The following is an 18,923-nucleotide window of genomic DNA, read 5'->3' as shown; positions in this document are numbered from 1 at the left end:
AGGGCTGTGTGCCCTTCCACACAGCTGAGAGTCTTGCCGGGTGGGTCCTGCTGCAGGCAGCGTGTGGTGTTTGTAAAGCCTCCCTCCTTCACTCTCTTGAACAACTTTGCAAGCGTGTTCTAAACAGGTTTTGGCTCCTCTGGCTGCTGCTTTCACCTGGAAGACATGAAAGACCCTGAGGCTGTGTTGTTGGGAGGAGCGAGGGCGGTGGCCAGAAGTACCAAGGAAATTCCCTTGGTAACTGGGACAGCCTCCTGGATCACGCCTCTTGAGTGCTATGCCTTTAAGATCCTCTGGGGGCGGGTTGTCAGCCACCCGCCCTCATTCGCTGACTGCCCAAGCGCGGGTGGCTGGAACACTGAATTTGGGGAAGAACCTGCAGGGTGATCGAGTCGCCTGCGCTTGTGGACACCGGCCATGCCCGACACACACTGAGCGGAAGTTGCCCGGGCGCAAGTCGCATTGGCCATGAGCAACTTCCAGCTGGAAGACTTCGCAGCGGGCTGGATTGGAGGTGAGTGTGCTTGCAGGACACCCCCCACCTCCACCCCCTGCACTACAGGGCAAGCTGCGCGGCGGCCCTGCGCCAGCTGTTTGCACCTGGTGTTCTCAGTGCGCTTTGCATTGCCTGGTTTCATCACGGAGCTTGGCGTGAGTGACGCCTGCAGCACCCCGCGTCCCTAACCCAGTCCGCTTGGCTGGTCCTGATGTCCCTCCTAACTTCTGAAGGCAAGCTCTTCAGATTCACAGTGATTTCCTCGAGCTTCTGATTTGCCTCAATGTCAGGTCCCAAGGAACTTGGATCCCATAATGATTAAACCGCTGGTTGGGGCAGACAACCAATGGAGCCACCCCAGTGTGTGCACACCCTTCAGTGACCCAGAGCGCACCTGGGTTTGGGAACATTTCTCCAAGAAACTTGTGCTTAGGTTGGCGCTTGGCTTGACTCCTGAATCCCGGTCTCAGGGTGGCCAAGAACCTGGACTTTAAGATCAGGTTGTTCTCAAGGGCGTTGCCCCTGGAGGGAGCGGAGCCGGTGGGGCAGGGAGTGGAGTATTACCGGTGCTTTTGCCTGAGACAGCTGAGAGGAATCCCTCTGATCCGCCGCTGTCCCCTATCAGCTCTCACCTTCTTCAATGTCCTCCTCGACAGCTCTTCTGGACTCCTTGGTCCCTGTGCTTAGGGGTCACTACATGCACCATCATTTTACCGTAGCAAAGCAAAACGGCGGTCTTAAAGCCCAAGCCCACCCACTGCTGCTAGCTGTGTGCTGAGGTCCCTGTCAAGTGACTCTAGTTGTCTTCCTTAATGACACTGTGCAACAAAATCTCACCACAGTGTCCCCCACGTTTTTCTGAAGCCCTATAGACTTTCCAAGCTCTAGAAACTACTGCCCTAGTACCTTGATTTTTATTTTGCATCCCTGCTTTCAGGTATGTGGGCTGAGTTAGCTGCTGCTCCAGACCTGAGGATGGCTGCCCCACCCTGGGGGAGACAGTGGCACCTGGGCTGAGCTGGACCAGCAGATCCAGGCTTTTTTTGGCTGCTGTTCAACTCCCTGCTGCCCAGTTCAGGGGAGAGTGGAGGTTGAAGAAGACAGGAAGTTCTAGACCAAGCAACAAGCGTCCCTGTTGCCTGGCTTGTAAGACTCCTCTGCTGGGGGAGTGTTGCCTTTTTCACCAGTGGGGTGGAGGAATTTGTCCTGGAAAAACAGCCCTGTGTGAATGTCAGTTGCTAGGGACCGCAAAGGCTTCTTCATCTAGGTGACTTTGTGACTTTGTGTAGCCAGATGTCCTGTTCTCTCTCTCTCTTCCCCCTCCTTCCCTCCTTCCCTCCCTCCCTTCCTTTCCTCCCTGCCTCCTCCTTATCCATTCAATTGTCAAGCCTAACCTCCCCCCCTCCCCCAGCCCTGGAACCTAATCTGTTTTCTGGGTTCTTTTTGTCTTTGCCTATTCTCCATAATTCATTTAAATAAACTTACACAGCATGTTTGCCTTTGTGTCTGGCTTCTCTTGCCTAGCACACTATGTTTTTTAAGGTTTCACTCACATTGCAGCAGGGTTCAGTACTCCATTCCTACCTGTTTTGTGACTTTACCTGGGTAGATATGAATTGTTCATACACACACACACACACACACACACACACACACACACACACACACACCCAGAGCATCAAGGTCTAACTTAACCGGTCAGGAAGTTTACTAGAGTTCCTTTCAGGAGTACACACAAGGGGTTAGTTAAAGGAGCATGGGAGACTCACTGAAGAACCCACCCCAGCATGGCTGACAGCTCCTAAAAGCTGCTGTACACCTGGTCTCAGTTTAACTGGACAGAGAGAGTCTCCTCTCTCCAGCAGCCCTTACTGCCTGTATAACTTTGGGAAGAGGACCCTGTAAATCTTACAAGTTTCAGGAAGTTCTGAGACTTGTGAGTTTTACTTTCTGAGTCTTAAGGATCCTTCTTCCAGGATGGGATGTTTCCATTCGGAGGAAATGGCTACACAATACTACTGAAAGCTAAGTAGCTATCCATTGTTCTGTACCACATTTATTCATTATATGCCACTTGATGGCCATTGGTTGTGTTCCCACTCTTTGTCCCCTGTGATGAATGCTGTGGTGACCATGGTATGCTTGTTCTTATTTGAGTTCTTGCTTTGAATTCTTAGGTATAGATCCAGGGTCAGAGTGCTGAGTCGTGTAGTAATTCTGTGTTTAACTTTTTTGAGGAATAACCCGTTTTCTGCAGCAATGGCACTGTTTCGCATTGCCATCTACAATGTACAAGAGTTCTCAGGGCTGGAGAGAGAGCTCACAAGAGTCTGCACTGTTTTTCCAGCGCAGTTCCAAGCATCCGTATACTCAGAACCATCCATCTATATGTGCGATTTCAGGGAATCCGACATCCTCTTCTAGCCTTTACGGGCACCATATGCATGTAGTGCACATACATACACAAGTCCCAATTTCTTACCCAGGCCATGATGGGGCACGCCCTAAATCCTAGCCCTTGGGAGACAGAGACAGAGGCAGGTGGATCTCTGTGGGTTCGAGGCCAGCCTGGTCTACAGAGTGAGTTCCAGGACAGCCAGGACAAAAGTCCAACTTCTTTGTATCTTTGTCAACACTTTTTATCTGTTTTTCTTTTAAAAAATTGCAGCCATCCTAGTGGATGTGAAGTTTTATCATTATTTTGATTGCCATTCCCTAGTGACCAATGATGTTGAGTATATATGTTCATGTACTGTTGGCCATTGGCATGTCTTCCTCAGAGATGTCAATTATGGCCACTTAAACAATGTTTTAAGAGTTCTCTGTGTATTCTGGAATTGAGACCCTAACAGATAGTTGATTTGGAAGCAATGTCTCCATTTTTCAGCTGTCTGTCTTCACTTTCACGAGAGTACCTATTGTGATGTCTAGTTCACCTACTGGTCATCTTCCTTTGCTGTTTGTGCCTTCTTTATTGTAACTACAAATGTTACAAAACCCGGGTTGTAAAATATTTTCCACATATTTGTATCTTTTAGAGTTTTAACCCCTTGGTCTGTTTTGGATAACTTTTTGTATGTGGTGTGAGGCAGGATCTAAATCCATTCTTCAGCACGTGGATATCCAGTTGTCCCTGAGCCGTAATTCTCATTTTGGGGTACTTTAAAAAATGAGGCCCAGGTTTGAGTCTACTCTCCATCTTCCTCAGTAACTGGGCCAGCCCTATGCACTGGAAGAGCCCCTGGCGACTCATGATTGCCGTGCCTCGGTCTCTAACCTCATCCTGCCTCTAGGGGATGGCAGGAACAACCCAGGAGTCCAGAGTTTGGGTGACCAGTGTTGTTCTTTGACCTACAGGTGCAGCCAGTGTCATTGTTGGCTACCCTCTGGACATAGTCAAGGTACAGTCGCTGTGTTTTCATGACCTCTTCGGAAGGTACCTGGAGTGGGTCTGCCCCTGGGACCATGCCTCCCTCTGATTCCCAGGGACTCTGCAGCCAAGGGCAGGTCTTCTGTCCTAGGGGGATGTGATGCCAGGAGGCTTGTTTTATTTCCATCACAGTCTCCTGTCTGCCTGCAGGATCTTCTGTGTTGGTGAGGAAGGAGCTAGGACTGATGACTTTCCTCCTCCAGGTACCTAGGGACAAATGATTGTCCTCCAAGTCGCTGGGGACTGATGATTGTCCTCCTCCAAATACCTGGGGACAGATGATTGTCCTTCTCCAATTCCCTGGAGACAGATGACTGTCCTCCTGCAAGTCCTTGGGAATATATGACTGTCCTCCTCCAAGTCCTGGGGAGTTGAACAATCAGAAAAGGTTTCAGATGTGAGATGGGGTCTGAGCTTGTGGGACTGGGTTTCCAGTCACTGGAAATGCATGCCAGGCACAGGGAGCAGCATGGGAAGGAGTGCTGAGGTGGGGACCATGCTTGGCAAAGGCCAGCAAGACAGTTTGCTGATGCACTGAATCTGCGTTACAACTGTGGATTCAAATGTAGGCAAGTCAGCACTCAGTCCTCAGGGTGCGTGGTTGTCAGGCTGGGGCTTTGGACCTAGGCTGGAATAATTTGAAAAGGCACATAGGGTATGAGGACCCTGCAGGCAGCAGAGCCCTCCTGACATTCACGGGTACCCCTGAAGGAGTAGGGGAGCTTGTCTCAGGTCATATCATGAAAAACAGGAATGAAGGAGTGAGATGCCACAAAAGGACGGTCTGAGTCCCAGCCATCCCACACATGACCCATGCATGGCGAGCGGGACCCAGCCATGGCCCTGAAACATGGTCACCAATAGAGCTCCAACCCTTCCTAAGACTCCCTGGTCTGTGCACAGAGGTAGCTCTGAAGCCCGACTCAAATGTCTGCACTTTCTTTTCTCTCTGTCTTCCTCTGAATGTGCCAATGGCCCCTCCTAGGTCGGGGCCAGGCTTATTCTATGCCTGCTGTATACCTCTCCAGGGTGGGGCTCAGCTATTGTTCTTTTGTCTGGAGGGCACCGACTACTCCTGCCTCCCAACTTGCTCAGACTCACCAAATTCCTTCCCAGTCTACCCCACCGCAGGTCCCTCTGATAATCAACGCCAGTGGGATCAGTTGGTAGGCACAACTCAAACTAGAAATCCTGGGCTGTGGAGCGGCACAGCGTAGGTCTAAGCCCTGATTCCGGCAGCTCCTACTTGCACAGCCTGTCATGCAGGCGTAAGGTACTCTGCCTTGCAGGGGAGGATGAGAAAGTCGTTCCCGATACCCACTAGGCATTCTCAGCTGGGAGCTGTATTTTAATATCACCAGTGTAAATTAATCTTCTCCCCAGTTACCACAACGTTTTAACCAAATTCAGAGAATGTGTTTAAAGGTTCCCAAACTAAACAGTATACATTCATGTCTCTTTGGGATGATGTGGAGGCACTTCCGAAGTCCTTCTCCCAAGTGGCTTCCCCAGTGGACTGGCCATAGACGTGCTCACCAAATGTGTCCCTCTGTGTCACAGCAAGGGAACATGCCACTCTTTCTCTAGTTGACCAGATAAAAGTGAACTCATAACAAATTATTGTTGAATAGGATGTGACACGCCGACCTAGAGAAAGACGGCTGGGGTATTAGTTTCTTGGATTGGTGTAGTAAATTACCACAAATTGGCTGCCTTAAAATCATAGAAATTGGTGCTGGAGAGATGGCTCAGTGGCTAAGTGGCTGCTCTTCCAAAGGACATGGGTTCAATCCTGAGTACCCACATGAGGTGGTCCACAACCATCCGTTCAGGGGCATCTGATGCCCTCTTCTGGCCTCCACAGTAACTGCTCACACATGGTGCGCAGATATACATGTAGGCAAAATACTCATACACATAAGGAAAAATAAATAAATCTTTTTCAAAAATCCAGAAATTGATTCTCTTGCAGTCAGGGAGCAGAAAGCAAAATCAAGCTGTTGGACCCCTCTGGAGACCTCAGGGGGCCTGTACCCCATGCCTCCGTCCTGGCTTGTACTGTTGCTACAGTCCTGACCATGGTTTCACCTCTTCAACAACTCTGCCTCTGCCTTCACATGGCCTGTGTCTTGTCAAAGATGTGTCTCTTTTCTAAGGACATGAACCACTGGATTCATGCCATTAGGGAAGTGGATCTCCTTGTTCCCTGCATAGGCAAGCCTTCCCCCACCCCAGCACACACGCTGGAAAAGCCTGGCCTTGTCCTCTTCCCGTCCTAGTCTGCATCTGGAAAAACCCTTCTTGTGAGAAGATCCAGGTGGTATCCAGTCAGGAACCCTCTTGCTGAAGCCCCCAGTGTGGCAGCAGGCTCCTGTGGCTTGCCCTGGATTTACCAGGGCACATATCCTTGTTTGCCCTGGAGCATTCTCCTCCTTCTGGCTGGCATTTTCTCTAGAGCTCTTGCCAAATGAAAAGGCTCAGGAAAGCCCCAAATAGGAGTCCAGGCAGGGCCAGTGAGATAGCTCAATCAGCAAAGCACCGGCCTTGTAAGCACAAGAACCTGGGTTCAATCTCCAGAACCCATGTGAAAATGCTGGGCACAGTGACACACACTTCATGGTGGCACACACTTGGAACCCCAGCACTGAGAAGCAGAGACAGAATCCTTGAAGCTCACTGGCTATCCAGTCTAGTCTAGTTGGTGAGGTCTAGGACAGTGAGAGACCTCATCTCAAAGGGAGTGGATGATGTCCCTGAGGACATCATCCCCCCATGTATATGTATACCCACAAACACAGAAGAGTCCAGTCTGAGCCACACCCTTGCCCTCTGTGGTGGTTTGGAGGAGAATGGCCCCAATAGGCTCATGTTTGAACACTTGGTTCTCCCTTAGAAATGTCTGAGAAGGATGAAGAAGCATGGCCCCTTTGGAGGAGGTGTGCCACTGGGGGCAAGCTTTGAGGTTTCAAAAGCCCCCAGTTCCAGTTAGAGTCTCTGCCTCATTCTGTGGGTCAGATGGGCTCTCAGCTGCTGCTCCAGCACCAGGCCTGCCTGCCTGCCACCGTGCTCTCTGCCCTGATGGAACTGTAAGCTCCCAAATTAAATGTCTGGTTTTTAAGTTGCCTTGGTCTTCACTGTTTTGTCCCAGTGATAGAAAGCTAACACACCCTCTCTTGGTGCTGAACTTTCCTCACTTTGTCAGTAATGGGCAGATAATACCTTCCTAGTGAATCTGTCATGAGGATTGTCCATGGAGGTGCTACAGACAGAGCAGGGACAATTCATTTCTGCCCGGACAACTTGCAGGGGTAGAAGAGGTAAACCAGGGGCCCAAGACTCATCCATGGAGCACCCTGCTCATCAGGCCCTGGGCGAGCAACCTCAGGGAAAAGCTCCTTCCCCTGCAGTGAGGAACTGGGATGGCTGAGATCTAGAGCTGTATGACAGTGACAATATGCTTGGACTGCTTCAGGCAATGGTGGAAACTAAAGCCAACAGTGTACTTCATCTGTAAGGTGTAGCACTTGCAGGATGCAGCTCAGTAAGGGCTTCCAGGTGCCCATATGCATGCGGTCTGCAGTTGGTGTAACCAGGGCCAGGAGCCTTGGCTCGGCTGCTGACCTCAGCACTCTACCAAGTGTTCAATGTGTCTGGTGGAGGCTCTGGGATTCAGACTTTGCTCTAGAGTTAAATCCTCTTGGGCTTGAGTGCTTTAACTGTTCAACCTTGGGGGGAACTTATTCCTCCACGGTCTCTACCACCCTGTGGCAGCGCTGGGACCAGGGAGAGATAGTTTGGGACCTCATGCCAACTTTAAGTGGGATATGGAGAGAGGCCTACATCACCTCCATAGTCCCTATCATCATCCTGGTTGGAAACACACTACCCCAAGTTTGATTTCTGTGGCTTTTAGCCCCCTACTGCTGCGAATTCCAGAGTGTCTCTCCCACTCAGCAGCCTAAGTTTCCTTCACCGCCACTTAGCCCTTCTTAACATGGGCTTTTTTTTTTTTATATAACATTCAGCTAGCAGATATACTTCATTTTGAAATTATTATTTCTTAAAGCTTTGAGGTTTACTGTTTGCTTATATTCCAATTATTTTTCCATGCTTTTTTAAAAAAGCAGTATTTTATGTATTCTTTGAGTATTTCATAGTGTATTTTGATCATATTTATTCTCTTCCCCCAACTTCTCTCAGATCCACCCCCTCCTTACTACCCACCCTACTCTGTGTTCACTCTACATTTTCAGATTTTTTTATGTGTATAAGCATTTTGTCAGCACGTGTGTCTGTGCAGTGTGTGCAGTGCCCTCAGAGGCCAGAAGAGGACAGCAGATCCCTGGGAACTGGAGTCACAGCCAGTTGTAAACTGCCATGTGGGTGCTGGGACTAAATCCAGGTCCTCTTCAAGAGCAATCAGTGCTCTTACTGATGAGACATCTCTCTGGCCCCTCCTTCTGCCTTTAATCCATCTAGCCCAGTATAAGTTGCTCAACTACTCTTGGAGATTTTTTTTTCACTATATTTTTCCAACCCTACTAAGCTATGTTATCCACGAGGTCTGAGATTTTGCTGTCTTTATTGCTGAATCTTCTGATGGTTGGAACAGATTTATAATGTTGACATTTAACAAATGGTGTCTGAGTAAGGCAATTCATCTCCCTAATTATAAACCTAACACTTATGAACGGCATGATAGCATTTCCCATCTATTATCTATGCTACGTACGTTTATTAATGTAGGTAGATGTCAGTCAAATTCTTGGTTATGCTATTGGCCATGGCTGCTCCTTAGAGAAAGGTGAGTGAGATAGGGTTGGGGGAGGCTCTGAACTCACAGTGAAACTTTTATTGGCAATGTATTCCCATATTAGTTGCACACTTAGATTATTATTATTATTATTATTATTATTATTATTATTATTATTATTAGCAGCAGCATCAGGAGGGCTCTGAGTCAATACCATAGTTGCCCTGAGCTTATTATTCACAGCCTTTTTATACCCAAAGCAAGGCGGACAAAAGACATCATGGTTCAAAGTACACAAACAAGTGTAAACACCTCCTTAGTACTCAAGACACCTGGTAACCACACCTTTGGCAAAATATCCTGTTATGTAGCCTTGTGGGGCAAAACAAGCTCAGATTCTTTTGACCTTGAGTCAAGATGGAATAAGGCAGGATTCTTATGGATTCTCTGTGGGCCCCCACACTGTACTTTGCCTGTACTTGATATTTTGGATACAGTCAAACATGCTTTCTGTGTTTTAAATATGATTTATGAAGTTTCAATTTAAAATATAATTGGTATTAAGATTTTATAAACAAGACTAGACACAAAAAAGCCATTAAATTTAAAAAGATATTTAAAAAGTTATAATGTGTATAGTTGACTGGGGCAGGGAAGGAGGACTTCTGTTGGTCTTTTCTGTGTCGAACACACAGATTGCAAGCCCAGCGCCACTTTGAGATCTTTGGCAGCAGTTAATTCTGCAGCTCACACACAATTGAGCCTGTATGATAATGAGTATTCAGAGATGGGTAATGCCTGGGGGGCACTCACCAACCTAAGACAGAGTGCCTGTGTGGCCTGGGCAGGCGTCTCCATGATGGGTAAGGTGACCTGCTGATGTCCCATGAAACCTAAGTCAGAAGCTCATTTTTTAGTAAAAGGGGGACCTGTAGGGTCCTGGCCCCCGTTTTGGGTAACTGTTGCCTTGCTTGCTGACCTTGACCTTGATATCCTCCCTATGCTAATTCCCTGCTGGGTTCCACCCTCCTGAATGCTTAAGGGAAGTTCCTTGTCTGTGTATCCTGCATAATGGGCAATAACAGCTTAGATGCAAGATTGTAAAACATTGGTAGTGAACTTCTGCCCTCCAGGGTTCTCCCATTGTGCTGTAAGCCTGTATTTAAGACCTCCTCCCTCCCTCAATAAACGGCATTCAGCATTAGAATTATTTTTAAAATGATACATGCTAGAAGATACCCTTGCTTATCATGGAAGGTTGGAGCTGCAGAAAGATGCCAGCTTGGAGCCTGTCACTGTCATGGCTTGCTTCTGAGGACCTTCACTCCTTGCTGCCCACTAGGTGCTGCAGGGGGCAGGACCACTCTGGGCCCTCACAACTCCTAAAAGAGACTTTCAGTATATGTATAAAGAAGGGACCCTCTGAGGCCAGGGCAGACACTCTTCTGAACAGTCCTGTGGGCTCTGTGCCTGTTGCCTCCTGCCCCTGGTTATCCAGACTTCCTAGAGGATGCCATATGCCTTAGCCATGTAACCTCTTAGGTCACTGCAGAGTTGTTACTGTGCTAAGGCTGTTCTCAAGGCAAGGACAAGAGGAGAGTGAGATGGGTGGCCCTGTCCTGGTAGGGAATCCGTGTACTAAGCTTATGTGTGTCTTAATCTAATGTGAACCCTACATAGTCTACAGAAGCTCAGACCCAACAGAAGAGGAACAGGAGGGAATTCCAGAGGACCAGCAAGAGCAAAGGTTGGAGGCAGGAAATGTATATGTGGTTGGCATGGAAAAGAGGATGCCATTGGAGGAAATGGTGTGGAGGGTAACAGGCAGGCCAATCCCCACCCTCAAAGTGCCTGGGCATTGGTAGCATTTGATAGAAGGCCCTGGAGAGTTGTAAACAGAGTGACATGATTGCAGTAATTTTTGAGAAACATCAGCCTGGCTGTGGTGTAGAGAAGGGCCGGAGACCTTGTCCAGGTGAGAGAGGGACATAGACTAGAAAGGTAGAAAGATGGGCAGGTGTCCCCAAAGACACCTAGAGCAGTGGAGTGATGGACGTCAGAGGTAGGACAGAGCCACGGTTTGGCTTTTTGTACTTGAGGTGAGCCTCCTAAATTTAGCAGCCATCATCGTTACACACCTAACTGATCTGGGTCATCCTCTGACTCAAAGCAGCCTTCTGCTGTGTGGAACTGGGCTGGATGGATATCAGAGCAAGTGTCCCTGAAGATCATGTGGCACCAAGCTGGCCAGGACTGAGCCTGGTCCTCCTCCCCGGCTGGGTCACTTTGGGCATCTTCATGGGCTTGTGACCTATCTCAGAGTGTGTCTCTGCCCTTGCCTCTCTCCACAGACTCGCCTGCAGGCTGGTGTTGGCTATGGGAACACATTCAACTGTATCCGCATGGTGTACAAGAGGGAGAGTGTGAGTGCCCTGGGGCGGGTGGAGGGTGTCTGCCAGGCTCTCCCACGGGCTGGGGCCCAGGCCACACGCCTACACCAGCACAACAGGCATGAGGCAGCTTGTTCCTGCTTATCACCTAGTCTCTCGTTTTGCACCACATGGCATTGCTGGGGAGAAACTGGTTGTAGCTAGAGTTGTCCTGCCTGACCCACGGTCAGGACAAAGCTCTGTTACCCGCCAGTCCCACAGCCACTCAGACCAAACCAAGTAAACACAGAGACTTATATTGCTTACAAACTGTATGGCCATGGCAGGCTTCTTGCTTACTGTTCTTACATCTTAAATTAATCCATTTTTATAAATCTATACCTTGCCACGTGGCTCATGGCTTACTGGCGTCTTCACATGCTGCTTGTCATGGCAGTGGCTGGCAGTGTCTCCTCCCACCTTCCTGTTCTCTCAGTTCTCCTCTCTGTTAGTCCCGCCTATACTTCCTGCCTGGCCACTGGCCAATCAGTGTTTTATTTATTGACCAATCAGAGCGACAGATTTGACATACAGACCATCCCACAGCAACTGATGTTGTATGGACTCTCTGGAGAAGCTCTGAGGGCTTAGAACCACAGTATGGAAAGGCCCACTGTCAGTTTCCTGAAACAATGATTGCTGGGTAAGCTGAGTCACAGCAGACTTCCCTTTATCTGGGTGCAGAACCTTCCCCATGTGACCAGGTGCTGATTTTCAAATAGGAAACAGAGTGATATTTTATAACACCAGCTCCCTTTTAAGAATTAGTGGGTTACTTTCTAAGACTATCCATTGGGAATCTAAAATAAAAAATAAATAAATTGAGGACGAAATGACCTAATTTAAAGAAACGGTCAAAGGCAGTTCGTGACAGCTCTGCACTTTCCTCTGAATCCTGGGAATACACCCAGTTGTGACTGTTGGTGCCACAGGCCCCATCCTAACCAACGCCCTATGGTTGTGTGGCCTCCTGCAAGTACCGAGCTTGTCAGCAGACAAGTTTGTCTTGACGGCCAGTGTTGCTTCCACTCACTTGATTGGCTGCTCTGAAGTCAGGGTGCACACCGCCAACCTCATACTTGGCGTTCCGAGGTGGTGGGTGTGACTCCCCATCTCCTGAGAGAGAGCCGTTGAGTCTCCTTTTTTGGCTCACATCCCCTGCAGTACTTGCCAGCCAGTGTCCCACTGCCAGGACTCTGCGGGGACTTCAGGTGGTGCCTCTGGGGCAGTATAGCTCAGCGTCCCAAGTTATGGAGGAAGAGCCTGAAACAAGACTTGCGCATGTGTGTGCACACATGTATGTGGGGTGTCCTGCCCTGTCAGGAGCACCAGTCTGTGGCATAGCTTTGCACAGTTTCAGTGTGTGAAGCGGCCTCCTAGGACATTCTCATCTGCGGCACGTGTGTACTGTTTCCGTTCTTCCAACGGCTGTGGAATTTTCCAGTTTTCCTTGGAGCAGCTGTGGTCTTATTGAGAACACTGTTATAGAGGAGACCCTGACCCCAGCAGGAAGCACTGTTTCTCAGCCTTCCCCTCCTCACTCTACCCTCTTCTCTCTATATATATGTGTGTATGTATGTGCATATGCATATATATGTGTGTGCATGCATGTTTGTATATGTGTATATTTACATGTGTCTGTGTGTGGAGAGGATCCCATTCTGAGGTGCTGTCACCTACAGGCTGTTCCTGGTACCGTTGGGAGACCCCTTTGTTAGCCCCTTACCACAGACTTAGTGAGTTGTACTATATTGCCTGTCAGTTTGTCTGTACCTGCCACCCCATCCTCATCTGTCCTACCCCCAGACCATGAGCTCAGTAGGGTGAAGACTGTTTTCTTATTGGTGTCCCCGAAAGCTTGACACACAGAAAGCAACCAAAGAGAGAGCGCATGCTTCACTTGAGAGGCAAGTGAGGAGGTGTGTTGGTGCTTGGTCATGCCCACTACTCCTTAGGGCTTCTCAGATGTTCTGCAGCATAGCCTGATTTTCTCCAGCTCCAGACACTGCCATTTGGGACACACACACACACACACACACACACACACACACACACACACCATCTTAGCATCATATATGATACCAAGGCTGCATTGTGCAGAAGGCTCCTCTTTGGGTCTAGAATGACTGCCTGGGTTGTGTGTGGCCCTCCTCTGTCTTTTCTGTGCCATCTAGACCCTCTTTGGAGCTCTTTTCTGAGACAGTGGATTATTGACTCTGGGTGTCTCCAGCATGTAATATCAAAAGCTTCCAGGAGGGAGGCCCAGAGCATCAGGGGAGTCCCACACCTAGTATGCAGACAGAGACCCTGGGGGAGTGGTTTGGCCTCACGCTTCCTCCCACTGGATCCCCTTGCCACAGGTGTTTGGCTTCTTCAAGGGCATGTCCTTCCCCCTGGCCAGCATTGCTGTCTACAACTCGGTGGTGTTCGGGGTCTTCAGTAACACCGAACGGTTCCTCAGCCGGCACCGCTATGGGGAGCCTGAGGCTGGCCCTGGCCGAAGTCTGTCTGACCTACTCCTGGCTAGCATGGTGGCTGGTGTGGTCTCTGTTGGGCTGGGCGGTCCCGTGGACCTCATCAAGATCCGACTGCAGATGCAAACACAGCCGTTTCGGGAAGGTAAGTAAGCGGCCAACGGAGGGAAATTTGGTGCTGAGGACCTGTGACCTTTTCACAGTTGGATGGATCTGGGGTACCATTGTCCATAGCCTTGTTAGTGTGCAAGGTCACCCCGACCCTGTTCACCACAAGTACCATCTTTCACTTTCTCTTCCTGAAAGTTTTCCATGCTGCTCTTAAAAGTGACTTTAGCCGAGGAGGAAGGGAAGGAGGAGGGGGCGCATGCTGCGTGTCAGCCTTGGTGGAGTTGGGTGCTGGAGGAGGGCGCACACTGCGTTTCAGCCTTGGTGGATCTGGGTGCTGGAGGAGGCATATTTCAGTGCCTCAGAGTTTTGTTCCTGTTTCTTTCACTGAATTTTTACCATTCTCCAGATGAGGTGTTGCCCTCTCCCTGCCTCAGTTTCCATTTCTGTAGAATGGAGGGGCTGGATCCCTGGTCTTTCCTGTCATATTATGTATATGATAAGCCCCTTTTTGCTGGCAGCCTTCGAAATGCTCTGCTCACTGAGGCTGGGGTTCAGCTGTGTAACATAATGGGAGACCCACAAGCTTACTCAGGAGCACCCTGGCCCAGGTCCCTAGCTCCCTGTCCAGGTAGTGTCTAGTGCAGGCCTCAAGTCCTCTGAGTGTGAGGCTGATACTCCCCACTAGGCAGAGGGGAGGGCCTGTTGCCCAGCTGCTGTGAGGATGTGTCTCTCTCCAATACATAAAGTCAGTGTCAGGAGAGAGGAGATGCAGGATCACAACAGAGCCACCAGGGAGGTATGAGGCAGGTCCATCACGTCCCATCCCAGGGGTAAAAGCAAGGGTATGTGGAATGACATTTCATGAACAGGCACCCTGCCCTGTCTGCTTCAGAAAAGCTCTCTAGTCTGAAATTACAGGGACTCTCCTCATTGGGTCAAGATGGTGGAAGATATTCAACGAAGACACACATTCCCCAGACTTATTTATTTATCTACTTATTTATTTTTGAGAGAAGATCTCACTAAGTTATCCAAGACCTGGAACTTGTAATCCTCCTGCTTCAGCTGCCTAAGCAGCTGGTATTACAGGTCTGAGACACCAGGCCCAGAAGTGGGTGGAGTTTCTTGATAGGATTTGATGACATCCTGTTTTAACTTCTCCTACCTACATCTGCCCTGTGGAGGACGCTGGGATGATGGTGGGATAAGGTCTGAGCCACGGGGATCTGAAGGCCTGGTTGGAACTGTCTAGAGAGGAGGAAGGTGGGAGTCAGCCAGGGAAATGGATGGACCCCAAAGGGCCTCATAACTGGGTGATGAGCTATGGCAGTGTAAGGTAGACATGAGTACCGTCTATGGACCTGTTGCATAATGCACTCAGGGCTCTATGCTGAGGACCCTGGAACAAGACTCCATTGGCCTCATCTCCAGGTGTATCCATCTAAGAACTAGACAGAAATTGGATGGATTGTGGGGAGAATATAAGCTCTCAGCTAGGCTAGATCTGAGAGGGCTTGGGGCAGAGTTCAGAGCAGGGTATAAGAATTGTTAACCAGAGTGAGAGCCTCCAGGAAGCACCAGGGTATGTAAAAAAAATCCACAGATGTGTCAAGGGCTAGACTTTTTCTATCTGAGGGGAAAAAAGGAAATACACGCTTTCTGATGGTAACTTTCTCTTTTACTTCATCTTGAAAAATTCTCTTTCTGAAAATCTCTCGTCTCTACACAGCTACATTCTTTATATACAGCTACATATCTCTCTTTACATACATACATCTCTCTCCTGCACAGCCATACATCTCTCTCCATAGTTACATCTGTTTTCACACAGTTACATTTCCACACATTCTCCACACAGCTACATATTTCTTTTGCACAGTTCTATCTCTTTTCTATACAGCTTCATTTTCCTCATCTCCACACAGTTACAAATCATCTCCACACAGCCTCAGCTAGACATCTCATTACATAGCTCTTTCACCATACAGCCGCATCTCTTCCTTCACATACCTCTCCCCTACATACACGTTTCTTTTCTATACCTCTCTACCCACTCAGCTACATCTCCTCACACTTCCTTCTCACTTCTCTTCTGCACGTTCAGCTCCATCCCTCTTTTCGCACGCACACACTCACACTCACACACATACACTCACTTCAACAGCTAAACTCTGGACAATACTGAGTTACATATACAGGGTCTGACCCATTCTCATAACACATGATAAGTCACACAGTTTCTCTCAGGCTAGAGACGTCACACTGATGGGCCAGTGAGTAACACTTGGCTGTGCACGTAGCCTGAGTGGTCAGGGTTTCCAGACAGAAAGTTATATTGAAACCAAGGACCTAAGCGGTAAACAATTAGTTGGCTAAACCTAGTCTTGTATCATAAACCGAGGTTAAGAGTACGTGCAGAAAGTCTATTACTGTAGGGGGTTTATGTCCTAATGCTATCAGCCTGACTTTGGTTCAATGGACACTTGGGAATTTGTCCTTGAGCAAATTGTCTCCAGGAGCAGCTTAGTCTATTTTGGATTTGCTCTGAGATCTTAGCAAAAATGTGTAATAGACTGTCTTTGTAGCTGAGTATTTTCCTATGTCCATCTGAATAATGAAAATATCCTAGTATTATTTCTATTCATCAGAATTATACAGCTTAAGCAGAAATCATCTTCCTGACCATCCACAGCTGTATGTGTGTCCAATAGATGGAATATATTCATGAGATAAACACACAAGCAGAGGAAAAACACCCAGAGCAGTTCTTAGGGAAGAAATGTAATGGCACACAAGAAAAATTACAGACAGAAGCAACCAGTCCAGAGTCTGTGGTTCTGTAAGCCTTGCTTGATGGGATTCCTCCATCAGAGGGTTACTCTTCTGGTGGGTCGACCCCTGAATTATTAATTGCCATCTGTTATATATTTCTACAGTCTCTGGTAAAGCCATTGCTACCAGCAGCTCTGAGTGGCCTAGCTTGAAGGACAGAACCATATACCAGTTAAAAATATTGGAGAGGGCCACCCAGTCCTGCTTCACCTGGAGTGTGAGAGCCTGTGATATGGCCCACCTGGGTCAGGACCCTTTGGATCTACCCATCTAGGAAGTTCAGATTTTTCTAGGATACCACTTTCTAGGTAATCCCTTTGACCAGTAGGAACCACGAGTTCCCAACCCCAGGTGAGGTATTACAGGAGGGCTGGGCTTCCCTGACCACACCTGTGTGAGCACCCACCTCTGGGCTTCCCTGACCCCACGCCTGTGTGAGCACCCAGCTCTGGCCTCATGCATCAGTTCATCTGTGGTTCTGGGGGAAACCTGCTGTCTTAAACCCCTTGAGGCAGCAACAGAAGATGAATGTGTGTCTGTCTGTCCTTCTGAGCATGCAGGACACAAGTCCTCCAGGAGCCCAGGGAGGCCTCTGTAAGTGTCTGGAGGGCTGACAAAGTTCTAGTCCTCAAAGTCTATGTCCGGGTCTTAGATGATAACAAAGACAAAGACAGCTTACCTGAGTGAGTGGAGGGAGGGTTCAGGCTGGATTGGAGGGATCACCTCATCAGTGCCCACAAGTCCACTGAGTTGGGCTTACATGGGTCACAGCCCTGGGGGCCACATAGCACAGAGTCCTGTAGTACATTAGACTCAGTGGCAGGGTTCCTGCTTGTCTGGGTGCCTGTAAAGGGGAAGTTGAAGCGCACAGGCCTCCCAGCCTGGGGTCTTTGCCCAGCTGGAGGTACGGCAGAGAGCCTAGCACGGGTCTCACTCTGAGCCCACGGGTGTGCTTCTGGCTTATAGAAGGAAGGTTATAGTGACTTTGTAACTCCTGGCCACCTAGGACTTTGAACAAAATCTTCACATACAAAGCTTCAGATTTTGGGGAGAGCTGGGCTAGGGGTATGTCTCCATTATTGCTTAAGATGGGCCCAGTTCCAAGTTCCTGGACCCTGAAAGGGGCCTCTGAGTGACATGAGTCAGGCTGTTCACATGGGCATCCCCTCTTGGCCTTTCGTCATAGCTACTTGGGACAAGGCCTTGGGTAACCACAAATGTCAGAGGAACTCTGAAGAAGGGTTGTGGCATGCAGAGTGTCACCAGATAGGAAACAATCTAGAAAATGAGGAAGGACGTGGTTTTCATTAACTTGCTTCTTAGGAACTCTCTAGGCTAGAAAGAGAAATTGCAGGCAATTAAGACTGAGGAGGTAACATGGGTGAGCAGAGGTCCTAGGATGTGCACCCTCTCCCATTTGTCGAGACACGGCCTGACTTTCCTGTTTCAGTTTGCCTCTGTTTGATTGACACACGAACTCGGGACACATCTCACTGCATGCCTCCCTCTGCTGTTGAAAAACCACAACCAGGCAAATGGGGCAGCACCACTATCTGGGAGTGGCAGGAGCAGTGGGGTTGTGGTGACCTGTGTGGTGTCCTTCCAAGGGGACAGCTGTGACACTGTTTCTACATGGCTGCTAGCCTGGGGCCTGAAGTGTTTGGAGCCTCTGATTTTTTTGGGGACAAGACGGAAAGCTGGACTTTACTGTAAGATATCACAGTTGAAAAGCATCAGGTACTTCAATTACAAGTAAACTCAGCAAGCCCCCACTGTGGCCTGATGCGTACGAGGCCAGGGAAAACTGAAAACTCAGTCTCAGCTGCAGGTCAGGCCCTCATGAGTGATGGCTTTGCTGACCTGAGCATTTACAGGAAGTGTGGGCACCACTTGTGAGATCTCCCTTGGTTTGTGATTTTAATTCAAAATTGCCAGTCTACTTCCAGTGTAGTGACCACGTGATATGAGAGGTGGCCTGACATTCTGAAGCCAATTGCCAGATGACTATGTTCTCTACTTTAGGAAATGTGACAGATTTGGAGGTGGCCCAGCTCATCTTTTTGGGAGAACCGGTGACTTCCTCCTGAATGTGTATTTTCGGTGTCCCATGGCTGAAAGCTGACAGAACACTGAACATGCCCTGCTACCCTGTACAACCTACCAGAAACACACTTCTGACTCATCGAGGTGCTTTCTTTTGCTAATCTTAGGTTAAGGATTTTAAGAGAAGTCACTCAGAGTAGGCACAATTGTATATCCTCTGGTTCTCCCTATAGAAGCAGACACATTTTCTCTGTCATTCAAATAGCATATGCATTTATTTAAAATAGGTGTGATACTTAAAATAGATGTGTACTGTTCCCTCAAACACACACACACACACACATGTGCACACATA

General features: G+C 48.7%; 1 protein-coding gene across 23 annotated transcripts in view; it reads left to right on the top strand.

The window, feature by feature from the left end:
• The first annotated feature begins 307 nt into the window (after positions 1-307).
• The window catches only part of Slc25a48 (solute carrier family 25 member 48), a 45,867-nt gene continuing 27,251 nt past the window's right edge, over positions 308-18,923 (top strand). For 12 of the 23 annotated variants that reach the window (XR_008215816.1, XR_008215815.1, XR_008215814.1 and 9 more), the window contains exons 1-4: positions 309-514; positions 3,854-3,897; positions 11,031-11,102; positions 13,469-13,727. Coding sequence is in view for 13 of the 23 variants with exons in the window: in XM_052728694.1 (XP_052584654.1) it covers positions 469-514; positions 3,854-3,897; positions 11,031-11,102; positions 13,469-13,727 (421 nt within the window). In the remaining 10 variants the exon portion in view is untranslated. Of the gene's footprint in view, positions 515-3,853; positions 3,898-11,030; positions 11,103-13,468; positions 13,728-18,923 lie in introns of all 23 variants that reach the window. The other 11 variants (XR_008215822.1, XR_008215820.1, XR_008215819.1 and 8 more) reach the window with 4 other exon arrangements.

Source organism: Peromyscus californicus, unplaced genomic scaffold, assembly GCF_007827085.1.
Source record: "Peromyscus californicus insignis strain IS unplaced genomic scaffold, ASM782708v3 Scaffold_8__1_contigs__length_139910024, whole genome shotgun sequence".
In the NCBI taxonomy this organism is placed as follows: Eukaryota; Metazoa; Chordata; class Mammalia; order Rodentia; family Cricetidae; genus Peromyscus; species Peromyscus californicus.
The sequence above is the reverse complement of the archived record's forward strand: the minus strand, read 5'-3'. Positions and strand labels throughout refer to the sequence as shown.